At 53.0% G+C, this 21,595-nt stretch overlaps 2 protein-coding genes across 7 annotated transcripts; both read right to left on the bottom strand.

Moving 5' to 3' along the window:
* IL11RA (interleukin 11 receptor subunit alpha) lies at positions 3–10,334 on the bottom strand. 4 transcript variants are annotated; one of them, XM_003130670.5, is made up of 13 exons: positions 10,219–10,334; positions 7,056–7,155; positions 6,713–6,773; positions 5,616–5,785; positions 5,364–5,478; positions 5,209–5,241; positions 4,957–5,123; positions 4,151–4,314; positions 2,281–2,422; positions 1,833–1,952; positions 1,616–1,712; positions 1,280–1,362; positions 3–475 (listed from the first exon to the last, which is right to left on the bottom strand). In XM_003130670.5, the coding sequence occupies exons 2-13, from the start codon at positions 7,153–7,155 to the stop codon at positions 459–461; spliced, it is 1,269 nt and encodes a 422-aa protein (XP_003130718.4). In that variant the 5' UTR covers positions 10,219–10,334; the 3' UTR covers positions 3–458. The 4 variants fall into 4 exon arrangements, 3 of the variants coding, with proteins under 3 accessions (XP_003130718.4, XP_020920331.1, XP_020920330.1); XM_021064672.1 differs by lacking the exon at positions 10,219–10,334 and adding an exon at positions 8,975–10,084 and having other exon boundaries at positions 72–475; XM_021064671.1 differs by lacking the exon at positions 10,219–10,334 and adding an exon at positions 8,381–8,480 and having other exon boundaries at positions 72–475.
* GALT (galactose-1-phosphate uridylyltransferase) lies at positions 12,169–15,811 on the bottom strand. 3 transcript variants are annotated; one of them, XM_003357717.5, is made up of 11 exons: positions 15,648–15,811; positions 15,185–15,354; positions 14,891–14,966; positions 14,741–14,789; positions 14,487–14,616; positions 14,278–14,334; positions 13,713–13,835; positions 13,303–13,435; positions 13,117–13,200; positions 12,646–12,800; positions 12,197–12,370 (listed from the first exon to the last, which is right to left on the bottom strand). In XM_003357717.5, the coding sequence occupies exons 1-11, from the start codon at positions 15,670–15,672 to the stop codon at positions 12,290–12,292; spliced, it is 1,083 nt and encodes a 360-aa protein (XP_003357765.1). In that variant the 5' UTR covers positions 15,673–15,811; the 3' UTR covers positions 12,197–12,289. The 3 variants fall into 3 exon arrangements, with proteins under 3 accessions (XP_005668101.1, XP_003357765.1, XP_005668100.1); XM_005668043.3 differs by having other exon boundaries at positions 15,566–15,770; XM_005668044.3 differs by lacking the exons at positions 13,117–13,200; positions 13,303–13,435 and having other exon boundaries at positions 12,169–12,370; positions 15,648–15,803.

A 21,595-nucleotide genomic window follows, 5' to 3' on the forward strand; every position in this document is an offset into this window, starting at 1 on the left:
TCTCTGACTGTGGTCTCCAAATTCTATGCACTCTCCTCTGAGTCCTGAATCTGGAGCTGGGAGACTGTCAATAAACAGGAGAACCTCCTCATTCTCTTTATTCATGCCTTCACAACCCCCACCGGGGCAAGGCCAAGAGCCGAGGACCCACACACACACTCCAGGCACCTATTTACATACATGCAGAGCACACACATTTCCTGCCTCACATACACTGCCACACATGGACACAAGCATACACATCTACACACATTCCTCAGGTGGACCTCCAGCTCTGGGATGAAGTCAGAGGTCCAGGCACCTTTTAGCTGGCAGGTTTGGAACAGTCTCATAGAAATGGGCTCCAAACAGAACTTCCAGCCGAGACCCGCCTCCATGGGGATCTACTGTCCTGTCCATCCATCCACACCAACAAGACAGAGTTATAGATGGAGTCAGCTGAAGCCCTCCAGGGTCCTCTACAGGTTGGGGGCTCCTAGAAGAAGGAGGAAAATCAAGGGAGAAAGTAGGACTGGATCTTACGACACCCTGAGAATGAGGAAGGGCACCCAGCTCTGAGCCCAACACTCCAAGAATGAATAGGGGAGCCCACCTCTGAGTGACTCCCAACACCCTGAAGATGAGGGAGTGGACCTAGCTCTGGGCCCAAGTACATAAAGAATAAGAGAGGGGATTTCCCTGGCAGGCATGGGCAAAATACAGAAAACTAAGGGAGGAGACCCAGCTCTGATCCAGACACCCCAAATAAGGATGGATATCTAGCTCTGAGCCTAATATCCTGAAAATGAGGAAGGAGCCCAGCAAGGAGCTTGAGATTCCTGCAAGAGACAGAAGAGACCCAACCTGAGCCCAGGGACTCAAGGATGAAAGGCCCATCCCTGAGTCCAGACGTCATAACAATGAGATCTGGAGTTCCCATTGTGGCTCAGTGGTTAACAAATCCGATTAGGAACTATGAGGTTGGGGGGTCGATCCCTGGCCTTGCTCAGTGGGTTAAGGATCCGGCATTGCCATGAGCTCTGATGTAGGTTGCAGACACAGCTCGGATCTGGCGTTGCTATGGCCCTGGCATAGGCTGGCGCTACAGCTCCAATTAGACCCCTAGCCTGGAACTTCCATATGCCAGGGGTGCAGCCCTAGAAAAAGACAAAAAAAAAGGAGATCCAACTCTGATTCCCAAAACCCTTATGATAACTAAGGCATCTGGCTCTTACTTAATCCAGACACTCAAATGAGGGCAAATGTCTCCAAGTCCAAACCTCCTAGAGGTAATACTCACCTGGAAGCTTATCCACTGGAATCATGGGGGCCAAGAACCCAGGCTTTGGGGGTCCGTCCTTCCCATCTGGTCTCAGCCTCAGCCTGAAGCACAAAAAGGAAGATGTCTCCCTGACAATGTGGGGCATCTCAGTCTCCTCCAAAAAGGTGTATTACTAAAGGGCCAAGAGAGGAATCAGTGAGAATCATGAAGTTGGGGGCAGGAGAGGGAGGAGGAATGCTTCCAGAATCAGACAGGATCACTGGGAAGTCATGAGGGGTGGGAACCGGTGTGGGCTATGGATATCAGAGCATCTGTGTGCTATTAGAGGCTGAAGGGCCAATGGCAGTCACTTACCAGAGCCCCAATGCCAGGGCCCCAGCCACCAGTCCCAGGAGAGAGAAGATTCCCAAAGATGCCAGCACAGCCACCTGCTCCAGGGGGTCTCTGTGGTCTGAGGGGGAAGGTCACATGTCAGCTGTGAGAGCAAGCCTATCTGATCAAACTCGGTAGGTGCCCTCTTTTCTGGGCCTCTCCCATCCTCTAGCACCTCTGCCCATCCTCCCAAGCTCACCAAGTGGCCGCGGGTCAGGTAGGAGGGACGGTCTTGGGGGAGTGGGGCTGTCCGCCTGAGGTTCTTCCTCTGGCTGTGAGTGTTGCTGGTTCCCAGCTGGTATTTCCTTCAGTAGGAGCCCTGAAGGGAGACGAGACCTGAGGAGGACTGTCCAAGCGAGGTGAGGGCAGAGGCCAGGCTCGGCCAGGCGACGCTAGGGCCAGGGTTGGACACAGAGGTGCCTGCGAGGCGGAGCTTGAAAGGGCGGAACTAGCTTCTGGGGACGGGTAAACTGAAGGGTGGAGCATGAGGGGCGTGGCTTAAGCTGGGGCCGGGCTGCAGGCAGCTGCTGCTGAAGCCTGGCCGCAATTGCCACGCCTGCGTGGGCGGGGCGTGTGCCACGCGGCCAGCCAGCGGCTGCGGTTCTGCAGATAAAAGCTGTGCCCTTGACCCAGGCTCCGTCTCTCACCGGTGCTCGGAGTCCCCCAGGCTTCCGGGCTCCAGGCGCTCCAGGTGCCTGCGTCCAGAAAGTCCCGGGCACTGACCCGCACGGCATGGGGCAGCCCAGCCACGGCGTCCGTGATCACTTCCTCCAATCCAGCCGGCTCCACCTGGGAGTGCAGATGGTTTGTCGTTGCGTTATCCAGGTTATAAGCACGGACCCTACCTGCCGCCCAGGCCCAGTCTACAAAGAGCGCCCCTTCCTCCCAGTCCTGTCCGTGTCAGCCTGAGGCAGCCGTCTGGGGCCTCACGTAGAGTGGCTGATGGTGTCAGGTCTACACCTAGTGTTTGGAAGACAAAAGTGCAAAGTGGTTATGTGGACAGGCTGTGACATCAGACTGCCCGGGTTCAAATCTTTGCTGTACCACTTACTGGGTGACCTTGGGCCTCTCTCTGTGTCCCAGTTTCTTCATTTGTAAAATAGAGGTGAATACACCTAAACGAGACAATACACGTAAAATGTGTAGCACAGTGCCTGGTGGGCAGACTGCGTTCAATAAATATTGGTTATCCTCTGAGGCAGCAGCTCCCCAGGCCTGATGCTAGCCAATTTTTGTCATTTCTAGACTCCAGAGGTGGGAATTCACCTCTATTCACATCTGAGTATATGAGTGTATGAGGATGTATCCCAGAGTGAAAGGCACTCCTTTTCCTGGAAAAGGTTTTTGGTTATTTTCAGGGTTTTGTGTGTGTGTGTCTGTGTGTGTGTGTGGTGTTTTGTTTTGGTTTGGTTTGGTTTGATTTTTGTTGGGTTTTTTTGTTTGTTTAGTTTGTTTGTTTGTTGGGTTTTTTTGCCCTTTTTTTAGGGCCACACTTGCAGCATATGAAGGTTCCAGGCTAAGGGTCGAATCAGAGCTACAGCCTCAGGCCTACACCACAGCCACAGCATCTGTGGGATCTGAGCCATCTGAGCTTCGTATGCAACCTACACCACAGCTCACAGCAACGTCAGGTCCTTAACTCACTGAGCAAGGCCAGGGATCCAACCCACAACCTCATGATTCCTAGTCGGATTCGTTTCCACTGCAGTAGCACGGGAACTCCTAGTTTTTTTATTATAGCTGATTTACAATGTTCTGTCTATTTCTGCTGTACAGCAAAGTGACCCAGTTATACATATATATATGTTTTTTTTTATATTATCTTTTATCATGTTCTATCACAAGTGATTAGATATAGTTCCCTGTGCCATACAGCAGAACCTCACTGCTTATCCATTCTAAATGTAATGGCTTGCATCTACTAATCCCAAACTCCCAGAACACTTATTTTTTATTTTTTTTAAAGGGACAGTTTTTGGGGTTTTGTTCTTATTTTTGGTTTTTTTGTGTGTGTGTGTCTTTTTTTAGGGCCACATACGCAGCATATGGAAGTTCCCAGGCTAGAGGTTGAATGGGAGCTGAAGCTGCCAGCCACAGCCACAGCAATGACAGGTCTGAGCCACGTCTGTGACCTACACCACAGCTCACAGCAACGCCTGATTCTTAACCCCCTGAGCGAGGCCAGAGATCAAACCCATGTCCTCATGGATACTAGTCAGGTTCATTACCACTGAGCCACAACAGGAACTCCCCCAATCCACTTTTTAAAAGGTTGCTGTTGTCTTCCCACAGATGGGCTGACATCAGAATTACAACCCTGCTGGGCAGAGGCTTGCTCTGCTGGTCCCTGCTACAACTCCAGCACCCAGCACAAAGCCCAGCTCACAGAGATAACTTTGTAGGGGGAGCCCAAAGGGCATCAGTGACCTGCCAGAGCCAGTCATGCAGAACACCCAGGAACACGAAACTAGAGAGAAGACCCACAGCCCCAGATTGGGAAACACGCCAAGGCCTCACCGTGGACCAGGCTGGATGCTGCACTGGACGGTACTGCAGCCGGAACTTGAGCAGGAAGTGGGGCTGGCGGGGCCAGGAGGCAGGGTATGTCCAGCTAGCACGCAGGCGGCGAGGATAGCCAGGTACCGACTCTACCCGCAGCCCCTGGGGTGGGTCAGGGCGTACTGAGGGCAGTGGAGACACAAAGTCAGGGCACAAGACAGGTACTCATCTCTTCCCCACCACCTCCTGGGGGGAAATGAGTATGTGCCTAAAGGTATCTGAGGGGAGGCACTTCCAAGGGGGTGGGGGCAGTCTTAAGCTTGATCATCCATGAGGCTCAGGACCTATCTGTCCTCGCTATTGTAAAGTAAGCTGAGATCTGAGGATGAATTTTTTGAAAGATTTGTTGATTGAATTAAAGAGTGATTCTGCTTTCCATCCAAGAAGTTGAGTTGGCCCCAATGCCAGCCAGAGGTTTAGTGACCCCCTTCCACATACAGATCAAGAGGAAAGAGAGGCCAACAAGGGCTTCCATTGGGCAGGGAGGACATGAGATAGGGCTGCCTTTAGCACAGGGCCTAGAAGGAAGCAGGCAGTGGGAGCAGCCTCTAGAGGCTGATGTAACACTGCCTCCTGGGCTCTGATCTCTTTGGCTTCTTAGTCCCTGTGGGGGCCACCTGTGTGCTGAAATGGATCTATGTCAGGAGGGAACCACTTGGGACCTTGCGGGGGTGGTTATGAATCAGGGGGGGTACCTATACTCTGGGGTCCATTTGGGGTCTCGTGCTAGGGACCTTGGGAGAGCTATAGGAGAGGCTACTCACAGATGCTCTGCAGGCTCACATCCAGCAGGCGTGTGCTGGCCCCCAGGGGGTTCACTTCGGTCACATTGATCCGGTATTGGCTCCAGAACTCTGCTCCATGGACTACACAGCGGGCAGCCCCTGGGGGTTCCTGTGGGCATGGCCAGGGCCCTGTGGATGGACTCATCCTAGGAGGGAGGATGTGGCCTTGAGCTTTGGAAATGCTCGTGGCGGGATCCAGCTGGAGCCCCCAGCTCCCCCTTCATGTCCTACCTTTGGCCATCAGCTCCTGGCACGGTCTTCTTCCTGGCAGGGAGGGGGCCGTCTGAGGTCGGGCAGGAAAAGAGGGTCCTCCCTCCCTGCCTCCCACACCTACGTTTTGCTACACACCCAAGCATATAGGCATACACACCCGATCATGCACACACCTGTAGGAGGTGAGGTAGCGGGTGGGTAAGCCGCTAACCTGGCTGGGACTCCAAGTGCAGGAGAAGTTCTCATAGTCAGCCGCTCGGCAGGACACCACAGGGCGGGCTGGGGGGTCTAGGGGCAGAGAGTGTAGCTGGAGACTGAGAAGTCCCCAGGTCCCCACCATTCCCAGGGGGGCTTACCCAGAGCCAGGATTCCCTCAGGAGCCCCGTGTCTCATCACTGCCACCCTACGCTCCCTCCCCAACTCACAGCCCAGCTGCAGGGTCACCATGCCCCCAAGTGCACCATCCAGGGTCCGGCAGATATAAGTGCCCTCGTCCGTGCTTTCTGCCCGGGCCAGGACCAGTTCGTGGCCGAGCCCAGAGTCGGGTCCCTGGAGCAGCCTTGTCTCCCCGTCCCGAAACCAGGACACCGGGGCCCTGGAGGTGAGATGAGATGAGGATAGAGGGGAGATGTACAGTGTGAGTCAGACACCTCTGCAGCTCTCCACTGGCTTCTCACTGTGCTTGCAGTAAAGCTCAAACTCCTTTTGCTGGCCTACAAAGCCCTGGGGATCTAGTCCTGGCCTTCCCCCACTTCTTCGCCTCACTCTCTCCCCCTCCTCCACTGTACCCCAGTCAGGTTGGGCTTCCTTTAGGTTCCAGTGTGGAGCTCACTCCCACCTCAGGGCTTTGCATGAGCTGTTCCCTCTGTCAGGAATGCTTGCTTAGATAGTTCCTGTTGTGGCTCAGTGGGCTAAGAACTAGACCAATATCCATAAGGATGCAGGTTCGATTCCTGGCCTCACTCGATGGGTTAAGGTTCCGGTGTTGCCATGAGCTATGGAATAGGTTGCAGGCACGGCTTGGATCTGGCATTGCTGTGGCTATGGTATAGGCTGGCAGCTGCAGCTTCTCCTAGCCTGGGAACCACCATATGCCGCAGGTGCGGCGTTAAAAGAAAAGAAAAAAGGAATGCTTGCTTATACCCTAACGTTCAGAAATCACCTTCAATGTCACCTCCTCAGAGAGGCCTTCCCTGATTACCGGTAAAAAGTAATGACTCAGTTATCCTCGCCCACATCACTCTCTTTTGATTTCTTGCCCTACAGGTATTACTACCAAGCATCTTGCCTGACTTGTGCCTGCTGTATCCCAGGGCCTAAAATAGGCCAGGTACTTAGCAGGTGTACAATACATGTTGGTTGCATGTTCTATTGAATAAGGATGGTTTAAGGGTTAAGAGAGGTAGAGAGGTGAGGATTACAGGTACAAGGGACAAGGATGGGAAGGGTATGAGGACCAGGCAGTTTCAAGAAAGGGTTATAAAAGGGTCCTGTCAGCCCAACAGGCCGGTGGAGCACTTACCCAGCAGTCACTCCAGGGCAACACAGCGTCATGGACCTGCCAGGCTGCCCATATTGGACCCCTGTGGAGGGCACTTCTGAGCAGAGGCTCTCCCTTTCCCACCCCACCCCACACTTTATAAGAGTAACAAGGGTAAGGGGTGGACTTTTATGATCTGAGTGGGGTCATGGGGTCAAAGCATCATATTAGAATCTAGAGACAGAGGGCAGAGGGCAGGGTGGAGAGGGGAATGTTGCCAGGTTGGATGTCAGGGGCTGCGTTAGAAGTTTGGCATGAAAATGGGTCACAGTGATGGTGGCAAGTCACAAGTTAGAGTTGGGTCATAAAGCAGGGTTGTTCTCACCTGGGGGGCCCCAGGCCTGGGGGCAGGGAGAGGAGGCAGACACCAGGGCTGCAGCCACGGCCACCAGGACCCTGCTCAGCCCTGAGCAGCTGCTGCTCATCTGTGGGGAGAGAGGCAAGGTCATTGATTCCTCCATCCCCACGATGGGAGGCTGAAGCCTGCCTCCTCTTCCATATGGGGTTTCAAGGGAGAAATCAGGATCCAAGTGGAGTAAGGATATCAGAAATCATGGGGGCATCTGATGTAAGGTCCCTTTGGCACCTTACACCCAGTGCCCGTGTGCAAGTGCATGAATACACACACACACACACACACACACACACACACACACACACACACGCCCTCACACCTTCCTTCTCAGTCATGGGCTTAGGGCCCAGAACAAAAGCCGGAGGCGACAGTCTGTGCCAGCACTGCCCCACCACCACCACCACCCTTGGCACCCACCCCTGGCACCAAATGCTGGCACCAGCTCAGTCACTCCCATTAACTCCTCCAATCTAGTTGCTGAGAATTCCATGTCCATCCCCACCTGGCCTGGGAAGAGTCATTGCCTCTGATGGACCTGAGGCAGTCCCCAGCACCCTGAGATAGGGACTGTCATGGTGGGTCTGAGCCCACCCTGTACTGCTGCCATGAGGCCTAGCCCTGCTCGGGCTGCCAAGCCTCCTCTTGCCTGGACCTGGCTCCTTGCTCTGGCTCCTTGGGCCGTTCATCTGGGCCTGACTCTGGAATCTTGTTGGTCTCGAGCCTGTGAGGCTGGATGGGGCTAGGGTGCAGGCTGAGGCTGCGGAGTTAAGCAGATCCAGATGCCCTGGCTGCTGCCAGAGGCTGGGGGCGGGCGAGGAGCCAGCAGATGGAGACAGGGTGGCGGGGAGGGGAGAGGAGGCTGAGGGGAGCTGGGAGCCTGCAGGAACAGGGGCCTGGGGTGGGGGCCACAGGACAAAGAGATGCTCAGAGCTCAGGACAGGGAGGTGGTGGGGACTCAAGGAGGCAAGAGCTGAGCTAGGGCAGCAGGATCTCAGAAAAGTCAAAAAAGTACCCAACCACGTGTGTATGGGGGATGGGGGTCCTAGGAGAGAGGGATTCTCGAAGGGAGAAAGAAAGCAGGAGGAAGGCAGTGGGGAAGTGGGAATGGGGACAGAGGGGCACGTGGAGAGAGGCCCTGGGCGAGGGCTCCTGAAGAGGGAGAGCACAGACCCTTCTCAAGAAGACCTGAGCAGGGGCCTCCACGTGTCTGTGTGTCTGAGTGTGGCTGGTGGTTCCCCCCCCACCCCCCGCCCCCCGACCTCCCAGCACATTTACCCTGATCAGCCCCGCCCTACCTCGGAGATCCCAGTGGCTGAGTGTCCATGGCCTTCAGGACTTCCTCCCACCAGCTACAGCACCCGACTCAGCTCTACTCAGTGCTGGGACCCCAGAATCGTCCCCTCCTTCCCCTTCCCTGCCCCCGCCCCTCTGCGCCCTGGAGCTCAGCCGCCCCTAGCCAGGCCCCCTCCCCCTCGTCCCTCTCCCCTCCTCCTCTCTCACCCCCTCCCACCCAAGGCCCTGGGAAGGAAAGACGCCTCCCCCCCAGTCTGGAAAGGAAGCCACAGGCACAGCCAGGCCCAGCAAGAGGGAAAGGAGGGCTGCTGCCGTCCCTGTCAGTGAGACATTCCGTGTTTTCCCACTGCCCAACACAGGCACATTCACGCGTGGACGCCCCAGGCACGGTCAACGAAGACACGCCCTTGAACACACGTGGAAACAGAATGAAAATTCAGACACATGCTCACACTCCCACTCTTCACTCCCCAGCAAATATTTCCTTGGGGAACAGCCGGCTGCGTTTGACGGAGAAGAGAGGCCCCACGTTGGGGGTAGAATGAAAAGCCAAAGAGGCCAGTTCCCCTCCCCTGGACGTTCCAGCCATTTCTTACCTCCCCCTCTGCTCTTCAGGCCCCAGCACCAGGAAATGCCTTTGGTCCCTTGGTGCCAGATACACAAGACCCACACTTACCGTCAGACACACACTCTCAGATCCCGCCACTCACAGTTACACTGATACACTCAGACATCAACCTCAGACACTTCCATTTACTCACAGCCAGACACACAGCCAGACACACACATCTCACTTTTCCTTGCATCGTCACACACACTTAGCACTCTGTCCCTGGCTGAGGTCACAGCACCCCCCAAAAGCAACTCCTCATCATAGTTTAAGCTCCCCTCTGTTCCAGGGAGCTCTTAGCAAAGCAGATGCCCCATCTCATCACCATTCCAGGCCCCCAGGTGGCCAAAGAGACAAAGGTGAACAGAGAAGTCAGACGTGGGGGCCCAGAGACAGAGAAGCAGAGGACGTGAGAGGCAGGACTAAAAAGCAGATAAACAGATATCTGGGGAGATGAAACTCAAAAGACACGAGAGCACTTGCTCTAGGAAGGCAGCAGTAGGAGAGAAAGAGAAATATAAAGAAACTGAGTCAGATGAGGAAAGAGAAAATAAGGAGCAGCCGACCAGCAACTGGACTCTCAGAAAGGAGGGGACGCCAAGTGTGCTGGGGATGGGGGGTGCCCCTGCCAGCGACTAAGTAGAAAGGTCAGTCCCACTAGCTGTTGAAGTGGGTCCCTAAGAGGCAAACCCAGCTCCACTCCTCCAGAGTAGCGGTTAGGACACAGGACACACACAGACTGCAAGCCTCATTCTTACTCTGCCACTTCTGAAGTCACACATTGGTGCATATAAACCCAGCCACCCAGTCTCACGCTGACAGAGTCTCAAACCCCACAGAGACCTTCCCCAAACACATCCCCTGATGTGGTCACGGGCCCTCTCCCACACACAAACACAGGACCCAGTCTCTGCCCCCAAACTGCACAGACACACACAATCCCACTCTGGCACAGCCGCATGCCGACTCAGCCCATGCACGGTGACACTCGCAGGCACACGAGCTGACAGCTGCAACTAGCGACACTGTTGCGGGGTCCCACATAATGACCTCTTCACACACAGCCTCACACCCGCACGTGCGCGCGCGCGCGCGCGCACACACACACACACACACACACACACTGACAGTCCATCAGTCACTCCCGGCCCAGCAAATCCCACACCCCCCTGCCCCGCCCTCCCCTGGCCCGGCTCCCTCGGGTACACCCGCCGCCCCATCAGGCCTCACCTTCCGCGGCCGCCGCCGCCAGCGCCCTCCGCCCTCGCCCTCGCCCTCGCCCTCTGCCCCGGCCTCTACTCCCTCCCGCCCTGGGGCCCAGCAGTGGGGGCGGCTCCGCCCGGGCACCAATGGAAGGAAAGGGGCGAAATAGGGGGGCTCTCGGCCCATTGGAGCCTCCAACTGCCAATCACCTCCACCCCCACCTCTGCCGGACACTTCCTGTCCCGTCCCGGACTGAGGAGGCCGCGGGGGGAGACGGAGTCTGGAGCGGGGTTCCTGGGTCCCGGGCCTGAAGGCCTCTCCTCCTGGGACCGCAGGACCAGGAGGCCCTTCCCCCTCCACAAACAAACCCCTCAAGTTCGGTGGCTCAGGAGCCCCTTGGCAGGTGACGGTGAGGCTGAAGGTGCCCCCGACTCCAGATAAGATAAGGCAGGAGGTAGACTGGTGTAAGGCAATGGTTCTCAGACTTCACTGGCCATTGTTGTTTTAAAACTGCCAAGCCACACTCCAGTTAAATCAGTATTGTTTAAACCTCCCCAGGCGTGGAGTCCCCGCCATGGCTCAGCGGTTAGCAAACCTGACTAGTATTCATGAGTACACTGGTTCAATCCCTGGCCTTGCTCTGTACATTAAGGATCTGGCATTGCCCTGAGCTGTGGTGTAGGTCACAGACACAGCTTGGATCCTGCGTTGCTGTGGCTCTGGCGTAGGCCAGTGGCTACGGCTCTGATTAGACCCCTAGCCTGGGAATCTCCATGTGCCTCAGGTGTGGCCCTAAAGAGACAAAAAAGACAAATAAATAAAATTCCCCAGGTGATTCCGAAATGCAGCCAAAGCAAAGGTGTAGGATCAAGGGTGTGAGGGTGAGTGGGTGTGTCAAGAAAGCAGCCACCCATCCAGGGTTTTCCCCCACTCTCCAGTCAATGGGGGCTTGAGGGAAATGTGTACCACATCTGTCTGAGCTTCTTCCAGACCAGAGCAACACTCCAAGTCCCAGATCCTTCCCCTCCAGTCTCTCTCAAGAGAGAAAGAATCCTAGACGGGAAGGTTCAGCCAAGGTTCTCGAGGGTCAGGTCATCACTGTCCAGCCTTGCGTGATCTGCCCTCCCAGAGACTCAACTCCCTTGAGAAGACAGGAGACAAAAAGCGTTCTGTTCTGGCCATTCCTGCATTGCTCGCAAGCTCTTATCCTCACCTAAAAGTTTGGAGGACCCAGGGTGTCCTCATATGTCCTGGGCTGCCTGGCTTGTTGCTCCCACACAGTTATAATCTTGCCAGGGAAAGAGGTCCCTAGGGGAGAGAGTAGACCCAGGGTCACTCCAAAAAGCATCCCCTCCTTCCAGGCCCTGCAGCTCCTAACTCTGACAGCTCCTTCCTTACTGGAGCTGTCTTTTGCCCTGTGCAGTGATTGGGACACAGGGGCAAGAGAGGTGTGCAAAGCCTGAGCAAACATGCTGCACGTGGGAGTCTGGAAAAGCCAAGGACACAAAGCCACGTCCACGTTCCCTACCCGCCCCTTCAGCCCCTGTGGGCTGGAGCAGAGCCAAGCTGCAGCCACTCACAAAGCCAGGCTTCTGGCCAGCAGCCCAGGGTCTGGCCACTGACCACTGGGACCAGGATCCTGCCCACCCGCTCCCCACCAAAGCCTCAGTCCCAGGCTTGTGGAGCTGACCCCCTAGGGATGGTGGTAAAGGGGGCTCTGGCCTTCCCAAAGGCTCAGCCAAAGACAAGAACAAAGGCTTCTAAAACAGTTTTAAACTGGGATGCCTTTGTTACTCTAGGAGTAAGAGACTCTATAAGCCAGACATGACACTGAGAATTAATTTTGTTCAGAGATTTGGGGCAGGGGAGGACGGATGGGGAGGTTGTATGCTTAAGTTTTTGCACATCTATAGGCAAGAAAATTGTAGCTGGAACTGTGCCTTCAGCCTTTAGCCCAAGACCCTAAGGATTGGAGTTCAAAGACCTCTGGCGTTAGAACATGTGATTAAAGTTTGAGAAGCACAGTTTTATTGACCCCAAATCTGCCCGAACCCTAGGCCCTTGTTCCCTCAGGCAGAAAGCCCTGTGGTCAGTGTGGTCAGGCAATGGCTGCTGTCTCCTTGTCCTTCTGCCCCAGGCGGTAATGAACCTCAGGAAGTGCCCTGAGTCTCTCTGCAGCCTGGGAAAGGAAAAAGGGATATCAGGGAGGGCGAGGGCTGTCCAGAATGGTGGTATGGGGTTCTGAGTGCCAGACGGAAGGGGAGGGCGCATGGGGTGGGGAGGGTGGTGATAAGGACTGCTGGGAAAACCGGAAGTTGAAGGAATTGAGCAGCTTCCCAGTCCCAAGGAATGCCCAGGTTATAGGGGTTCTCAGGGTTATGATTGTGGGGACTCCCTTGAGGAAAATAGGGGAGAAAAGGGGACCCAAGGACTTGGAGTGTTCCAAGTCCTGACCTGCTCGGGGGTGAGGTCCCTCTGAGCCTGGGCAAGCATTTCGTAGCCAACCATGAATTTTCGGACTGTGGCAGAGCGCAGGAGTGGAGGGTAATAATGAGCATGGAGCTGCCAGTGGTCCCAGTCGGCTCCAGCCTCTGATCCTGTGGGAGCACCTGATAGGAAGAAGGCAGAGATGGTTGGGACGGGTCCTTTCTTAGTTCTTCAGCCTAGCTCTTACCCCCAAACCACACTAGGTACCTGAAAACTACATCTCCCAGCATTCCCTTTCAGAGAGGAGACCAGGCATTGGAAAATACTCTGAAAAACATAGTTTCCCCAAGTTCACTTCTCCACCCTCCATCCCAGCATTCCTGCTCTGAACACTTTCCCTAGCCAATGTTCCACGGCCTGCTGGGAGTTGTAGTCCATGGGGCTGGGCCCCAAAAGCCCAGAGATGGTGTTGAGGACAAAGCCCTCAAAAAGCCTCACCGTGCCAGCCCATGGAGTAGGGAAAGGATGTCTCAAATAGGTTGTCATACTTGGTCAAGAGCTTCTTCATGATGGAGGCTAGATCTGAAATCAGAGCCTGACTCTCAGTCTGGGGCCCAGATGCTGGCCCCACCAGGGCCATCCCCATTGAAAACCTGTCCCCAAGATCCCATTTGGGAGGCTAACCATCACGTTCAGAGGGGGTCAGCTCAGGCAGCCGCCGCACATGTCGACGGGGCAGCAGTAGTGTCTGGAAGGGCCACACTGCCCAGAAGGGGACCAGTACTAACCAGTGCTCACTGGTTAGGACCAGACGTTCCTAGGCAGATTGAATGAAGATGAAGTCATCAAGGTGGGTGTGAAGGGGTCAGAAAATAGGCAAGGGAAGCAGAAGAAAAAATGTACCCTGAAGTCAGTGGTTTCTCACCACCTCTACCACTACCACCCTAGTCTAAGGCACCATTCTTTCCTTTAGCTCACTGCTGTCCTCTCAGCAAGTCTCTCTGCTACTTCCCTAACACCCTTCTCCTCACACTTCTCCTTTTTGGGGTGAGGTTAGGGGCTTCTTGGGGACACAAGGCCCGGCTTTCTCCCACCTTCCTGAGCAGCTCCTGGCGGCCATACTCCATTAGCAGGGGCTCTCCATGCTGACTCTGGTAGGCCCGCTGAGATCGCTCCTCACGCTGGGCAACATCTGGCAGGAAACTGCTGGCCCACACCTGTCAAGGAGCAAGAGAAGAACAGGCAGATCCTTCACCCCTAAGCCTGGGCATCACCAGCATTCTTTTTTTTTTTTTTTTTTTTTTTTGTCCTTTTTGGCTTTTCTAGGGCTGCTCCCACAGCATATGGAGATTCCCAGGCTAGGGGTCTAAACAGAGCTGTAGCCACCGGCCTACACCAGAGCCACAGAAACAAGGTATCCGAGCCCCGTCTGCGACCCACATCACAGCTCACGCAACACCGGATCCTTAACCCACTGAGCAAGGCCAGGGATCGAACCCAAAACCTCATGGTTCCTAGTTGGATTCGTTAACCACTGTGCCACGACAGGAACTCCTCACTAGCATTCTTCCTCTGTCCCTTCTTTTACTCCAGTTTCCTGCCCCACAGCGTTGGCTGGGACTCAGTCCAGAAATCCAGGAAAGACCCTGATGCACTTACCTGGCAGTGGGGGTGGGGGTTGGAACAGCCCATCATGGCTCCTTTGTTTTCAAAGATCTATGAAGTAGGGGTAGGGAGCTTTGTAGCCAAAAAAGACACCAAGTCAACCCCTCCCAAACAAATCCTGTTGAAATAAAAATGGCACTCCCCAGAACCAAATTTCACCACCCCCTCCCGGCCCATCCAGGGAAAAGGACGACCTCACAGACCTGCACCCAAGGGTACTGGGCACCCAGCTCCTCTGTGACTGAGGCCCAGGCATCAACGACAGCTCGGATCTCAGGGACTGACATGAGTGGCAGTGTCACATCCGACCAGGGGTGGAAGCACATGACCTTACTAGGTGGTGAAGGAAGGAGAGGTGACAGGGATATAGGGCTCGCTGTGCTGGGGCTGGAGCCCAATTCCAGTCCTCAGTCCAGGCATCGAATTGAAGGATGTAAGAGAGGAAATTCATAGTTACCAAACTCCTCGAGCAGCCTCTGCTTGGAAAAGGGGGTGATCACTGGGTCCTAAGATAAAGGAGTATCACTCTCTGCAACAGAAGTCCCCCAGCAAGGTCCAGCCTCTCCCCTCACCCAGGCCCCACCCGCAGCAGCTCCAACCGGGTTACCTGGACTAGGGGCATCAGGCTGCAGAGCTGGGAAGTCGTTGTCAAACAAGAAGGTGCCTTCATAGTGAGGATTCACCTACTGACAAGGGTGGGCTAGAAGTATTTGCTGGCCCACACCACAAGACGTTTTGGAGGGCATCAAAGTTACAAGGGAGTGGGGAAGGCTCACTCGGGGGTCAAAAAAGCTATGACCAAGGAGGTGCACGCCCTTGTGAGTGAAGGGAAGCTCTAAGTGGGGAGGGAAAAGGCTACTCCCCCCAGCCCGGCCCGCACCTGTAGGATCTAAAGACTTACCTCTCCATTGGCCCGTGTGGCCCCCGGACACAGAGGGTTGTGGGGATCATGGCGGGGTACTGACGTCAGAAGCGGAGGTTCTACCTGCCCCTGCCAGGGCCGCTTCATTCGGTGAGCTGAGACCAGCACCCATTCATCTTGCAGCGGGTTGTAGCGGATATGCTGATGCTCTGGGAGCAGAGTCAAGATCAGTCAACAGCTCCCCGCCCCCTTCTCCCCCGGGTCTCACCCACCCGCAGGCCCAAGCTCGGAGGAACCCTCTTGGCTCCGTCCTGCTCAGGAGCTAAAGGCTCGGGCTTGAGTGTTCCCAGAGCTAATTAGCCTGCAGGAACACTATTGTGTCCCTTCGCAGAGCTCGCCTGAATGGATGGGCGCGCCGACCTGCGGGTAGGGACGACAACTTCCTAAGGAAAGGGAGGGCTCTCCTTCGCGTCCCAGGGAGTCCCGGCCGCCCTGCAGTTACCGCTCGCCCGGAAGGTTGTGGCCATGGCGTCCGCCTCTGACGCCTGCTGGCGCTGCTCGGGACACGCTCCGCTGTGCGACAAGAGCAACACCGGGAGATATAATCTGGAACTTCTGTCTCCTCACCACGCCGCACCCTTTAGGTCTGCCCAGCCCCGCCCCGCCCTCGACGATTGGACAGCCACCAGCACGTGACTGCCTGGAAGGCCGCCCCGGGCACCTGGGGGCGGGGCTCAGGACTCATTGCTGCAAGGGGGCGACCTTGTTGATCCCACCCCACCCTCGGGCTCACGCCGGTACTCCTGAAAAAACTTCTGTGAAAGCTGCTTACTATAGATCGCGGATGCTTACAAGATTTCTTTCGTGCATTAAGTCATTAGTTGGTCATTCACTCAGCAAATACTTACTGAGCATCTACTAAGTGCCAGGCACCTAGGCTCCATGTGGAGCAAAGGGATGGCCCTGTGTGTACAAGTCAGGTGTGGTCTCTGCCCTCCCAGAGCTTTACATTCTAGGATCAAGTGAGGGTATGTCCCTGGATCCATAATCACCTCATTTACCAGCTCAGTGGCTCTGGTGGAAGAAAGGCAAGGGGTTGGGGGTGGGGGTCTGTGGGATTTAAACTGCTTCAGCTAAACCCAGGCCTCAGGTACTACCTGGAGGAATAGAAACGTCACCATAACCCTACCCTATCCGCACCAGTCAACAGAAATAGGTTTGCAGAAAAAGGGCTAAGTAACCATATTCTCTTTTGTATGCGTGCACACACATACACGCGCACACAGAACAAAAAGTGGTCAGGGTAAGACAGCTACAAGAAATCTGAAAAAGTGGGGTGGAAAGGACAGTCAGTAGTTCCAGTCACCATCTGGGTGGGGTCAGGGGTGTTTCTTTTATATACCCCATTCCCTTCAACTTTTCCTTGGATCAAACCAATTGGCTAACTCTAGGATAAAATTCAAATGAATTCCTCACCTGGCACTTTTATTATTTATTTTTTATTTATGTGGCCACACCCGTGGCATATGGAAGTTCCTGGGCCAGGAATCAAACCTGTGCCACACTAATGACCAAGTGACAATGCCGGATCCTTAACCCACTGAGCCACAATAGAACACCCCTGGCACTTTTAAACAATCATCTAAATATTGCCTGAATCTCCTTCCCATTTCACAGAAACTGCAAGGTCACCCAGAGGATAAGTGGCCAAGCTGAGATTTGAACCCAAGTTTCCAGGCTCTTCCTGATGCTCTGAAATGCTGAGACTTCAGAAAGCCCCAAGATAGAGTTCCTGTCATGGCTCAGCAGGTTAAGAACCCAACTCATATCCATGAGGATGTGGGTTCAATCTCTGGCCTCACTCAGTGGGTTAAGGAGCCGACGTTGCTCTGGGCTATGGTGTAGGCTGGCAGCTCTGATTTGATTCCTAGGCTGGGAACTTCTATATGCTGCAGGTGCAGCCCTAAAAAGGAAAAATTTTTTAAAAAGATCAGGTCTATCCCTGAAAAAAAAAAAAAAAAAAAGAAAGAAAAAAAAAGAAAATTTACTGAGCTAGGAGATGGGCTGTAGCACTGAGGTCCCTCCCCCAAGCCAGACCAGGACAAGTCAGTTTTTGCTGTGCTCAGATGTAAAAACTGGGTCGTAGGTCATTTACTTTATCTCTGCCCTAGGGGCCTCAGGCTGGAATCTAAAGAGGCCACTTGGTAGGAGAAGGGAGCGGGGAGTTTTACCTGTCTCACTGGCTGCTCAAAATATAGGGAAGAAAGGGGATAAAAGATGTGCTTTTGTGGAAAGGGAATGCTGCCTGCTGTTCCAGTAAACAATAAATGTTGTCACTGCATTACCCACCAGTCACTCCCCAAAGGTGCACCCTGAAGGAAATTCAGGATGGAGAAAAATAGGAAGCATTATTGGTTTGGTTACTGGCCTTAGATAGTTAAGATACATACCTAAGGAATAATTTCAGTGAGCTCGGATTCTTGTGCCTTCCCTTACCTAGAAAAGTTTAAAATCATTAACTTAAGCTGTCTATATTTATGATCAGCAATAAAACAACTTTTGTTGTTCAACTATCTGGTTTTTCCCCTCCAGCAAAAAAAAAAAAAAAAAAAAAAAAACCTCCTATATATCTTGGCTCCTCCCTTGTATCTTGGGAGAAGTTCCTCAGAGTAATCTGAGAGGCCCTCTCCCAGGCTATGGCTATAGCCCTTGGTAAGGTTAAGACGTAACTCGCAACTGTGTTTTTCTTCAGTCTACATTTTCCACTTTCTCAACTATCCTATTTCTTTTTTTTTTTTTTTTTCTTTTGGTCTTTTTAGGGCCACACCTGCAGCATATTGAAGTTGCCAGGCTAGGGGTCAAATCAGAGCTGCAGCTGCCAGCCTACTCCACAGCCATAGCAACATGGGAACCAAGCTGAGTCTGCGACCAGCACAACAGCTCTCAGCAACGCTAGCTCCTTAACCCAGTGAGCGGGGCCAGGGATCAAACCCGCCTCCTCGTGGATGCTAGTCAGGTTTTACTGCTGAGCTGCAACAGGAACTCCTGTCTTTTGTTCTTTGAGTGACTGGATTTTGGAGGCAGCTCATTTTCCTAAGAACACCAGTGCTTCAGTACCACTCTGTGGATCATGCCAACTCACTCCTGACCCCCTTCAGAAATATCTATTCAGGAACATTTCCAAACCTCTCCTCTTTCTGTGTCTACTCGAGGTCACTTTTTGGAGGAAGAGGAGAATGACTGAGATGGGGCTTACCCAGCTCTCTCCCCACAAGATCCCGGAGGTGTGACCTCTCCTACAATATCTAGGGGAGATGGCTGTGACCACCCCCACCCCCGCCACAGTCTTCATTCCTCTTCCTGGGGTCACAGACTCTCTTAAGGCACAAGGGATATTATTTTCTTTTCTTTTAAATAGTGTGTGCTGGAGTTTCTGTTGTGGCTCAGATGGTTAAGAACCCAACTAGTATCCATGAGGCCATGGGTTCGATCCCTGGCCTTGCTTAGTGGGTAAAGGATCCAGCATTGCCATGAGCTGTGGTCACAGATGAGGCTTGGATTCTGCGCTGCTGTGGTAGGCCAGGAGCTACAGCTTAAATGACCACTAGGGGTGTAGCCCTAAAATAAATAGTAAATAAATAAAGTGTGCTGGAGAAGCTTTTGGAAAGACCAGGAAGGGGAGCAGCAGGCCTAGACAAGACTCTGCCTAAAACAGGGGGGCAGAAGCCATATTTTTGTGCTAGTCCCTGCTACTCGAGGGGTTCTTCAAGAATAGTCAGTTCAGGAGTGTCACAGAAGCCAGAACAAATTGAAAAAAAAAAACCATGTTCCCTCAATCCTTCATTTTCCTCTAAATAACACTTTCTCTTTATTACCAGTCCATCCTAAAAAGAAAACAAAGAAAAAGAAAAAGAAGTTCCCTGATAGCCTAGTGGGTTATGGAGCCAGCATCATCATTGCTTTTGCTTAAGTCACTGCTGTGCTGAGGGTTCAGTCCCTGGCCTGGGAACTTCTGCATGCCACAGGTGTGATCAAGATCTAAAAAAGAAAGTTGAGGAGTTCCCGTCATGGCTCAGTGGTTAACGAACCCAACTAGTATCCATGAGGACGTGGGTTCTGTCCCTGGCCTCGCTCAGTGGTTAAGGATCTGGCATTGCCGGGAGCTGTGGGGTAGGTCGCAGACAGGGCTGGGATCCCATGTTGCTGTGGCTGTGGTGTAGGCTTACAGCTACAGTTCCAATTAAACCCCTAGCCTGGGAACCTCTGTATGCCGTGGGTGCCACCCAAAAAAAAGACCAGAAAAAAAAAAAGTTGAATCAGTAATGATACCTAACTCTTATGCTCTCTCCCTCCTAAGTTTGGTCAGGTTTTCCGACTCTAAAGGCCTCATTTCTCCCTGGCTCCCTTGCTGTAATTCCTCCTGTACCTCTAAGTGAGCCCTGTAGAGGCCAAAAGAAAAAAGGCCCCAGAATCACTAGCCATCTCTCCCTCAGCCTGTGTCCTATCTCCTGATACTCTGAGCTGCAGATTCTATTCTTCCCAAGGAATTTTAGCCCAAGCTCAGGTTCCAGCCCCTCAAATACTCCATCTTCCCAGCCTCTACTCTTATCTGCACAGTACACTGTAACATATCTTTTGCTCTGTAGCAGTCAGGGTAGATAATCTTAGTTGCTATAACAAACAGCCCCCAAACTCAGTGGCTTAGCATCACAGTCCATGTGGAGGAGAGAGGGGAGCTCTGTCCCAAGCAGCATTTGGAATTCTCCACTACTAATCGTATGTGACCATGATAATAGAGAGAGAATATCAAGTATTTCACAGAAGATTCTAGAAGCCAGACCTGGAAGTGTCATACCTCATTTCTATCTATACTTCATTGGCTAGAACACAGTCATACGGCCTCACTAACTACAAAGTAGACTGAAATGTAATACGGCTGCCCAAGGCAAAATGGATGGATTTGTGAATGTATAGCATCATCTCTGCTACATGCCCCTACTGAGAAATCCAATGACCATTTCTCATCATTTTATAGGACCATTCAATTATATTTGACTGTGTTGATCCTTCAATCCATCACTCTCATGTGTGAGACAACACTCTTCTAGTTCTCTTCTCCTTTATTTATATAACACATATGACACTACATGCCAGACACTAAATTTTTTTTTTATTTGTCTTTTTTAGAGCCGCACCCAAAGCATATGGAGGTTCCCAGTCTAGGGGCTGAATCAGAGCTGTAGCCACTGGCCTACACCACAGCCATAGCAACACAGGATCTGAGCCCCATCTGTGACCTATACCACCGCTCCCGGCAATGCTGGATCCTTAACCCACTGAGCAAGGTCAGGGATCAAACCCAAGTCCTCATGGTTACTAGTTGGGTTTGTTAACAGCTGAGCCACAATGGGAATTCCCAGACACTAAATATTAATGTACTTTTTTTTTTTTTTTTTTTTGGCTGTACCCACCACATATGGCAGTGACCAGGCTGGGATCAAACCTGTGCCTAAGCAGTAATCTGGGCTGCTGTAGAGACAATGTCAGATGCTTAACCCACAGTGAGGGAACTCTTGAAGGTGTGTACTTTTATTCATCCCCTTTTACAGGTGGGAAGACTGAGTCACAAATAGTTTAAGTAACTTGTCCAAGATCACACAACTAGTAGGTGGCAGAAGCCAGGCTTTTAACCCAGTCATTCCTGTCCAGAGTGTCTTTCTGTTAGTTAGTTAGTTAGTTAGTTAGTGCTTAGTTAGTTAGTTAGTTAGTTAGTTTTAAGAATATAACGTTAGGAATTCCCGCTGTGGCTCAGTGGGAACCCCACTAGTATCCATGAGGACGCGGGTTCCACCCCTGGCCTCGATCAGTGGGTTAAGGATCTGGCATTGCTGCGAGCTCTGGTATATGTCGCAGACCACAGCTGGCGCCTGCAGCTCCAATTTGACCCCTAGCCTGGGAACTTCCATATGCTGTGGGTACGGCCCTAAAAAGACAAAATAATAATAATAATAACGTGAATTTATTTTTTAAAAAAACTTTACTGGAACAGAGTGTCTTTCTTATCACTGCACCATGCTGCCTCTTTTCTCTTTTGCTTCTGTTCTTTATCACTCCCTGGCTGGCGATAACCTTCGGCTGGTTTACAAAGGCCCTCCTCTCACATTTTGGGCTTCAGAATAAAGAATGAATTGTCGGTCCCCAGAAGACCCGGCGCTGTGTCTCTCCTCGGTGCCTTTGCTCTTGGAGTAGGGGTAGGTCTCACTGCTTCAACGGAATGACCTTCCCATCTGTCTTAAAGACACTGCTCAAGTGTCACCCACTCCAGAAAGCCTTCCATAACGTTCCCAAGTTGAGGAACCTCCTCCCACCTTCGGTGCTAGCAAAGGCGGGCCTTAAGCATCACAAGTCCCGGAAGGCTCTGCTTCCGGGCTTGCCTGCTTCACCAGTCAG

The sequence above is a fragment of the Sus scrofa genome, chromosome 10 (genome assembly GCF_000003025.6).
Source record: "Sus scrofa isolate TJ Tabasco breed Duroc chromosome 10, Sscrofa11.1, whole genome shotgun sequence".
NCBI classification, from domain to species: domain Eukaryota; kingdom Metazoa; phylum Chordata; class Mammalia; order Artiodactyla; family Suidae; genus Sus; species Sus scrofa.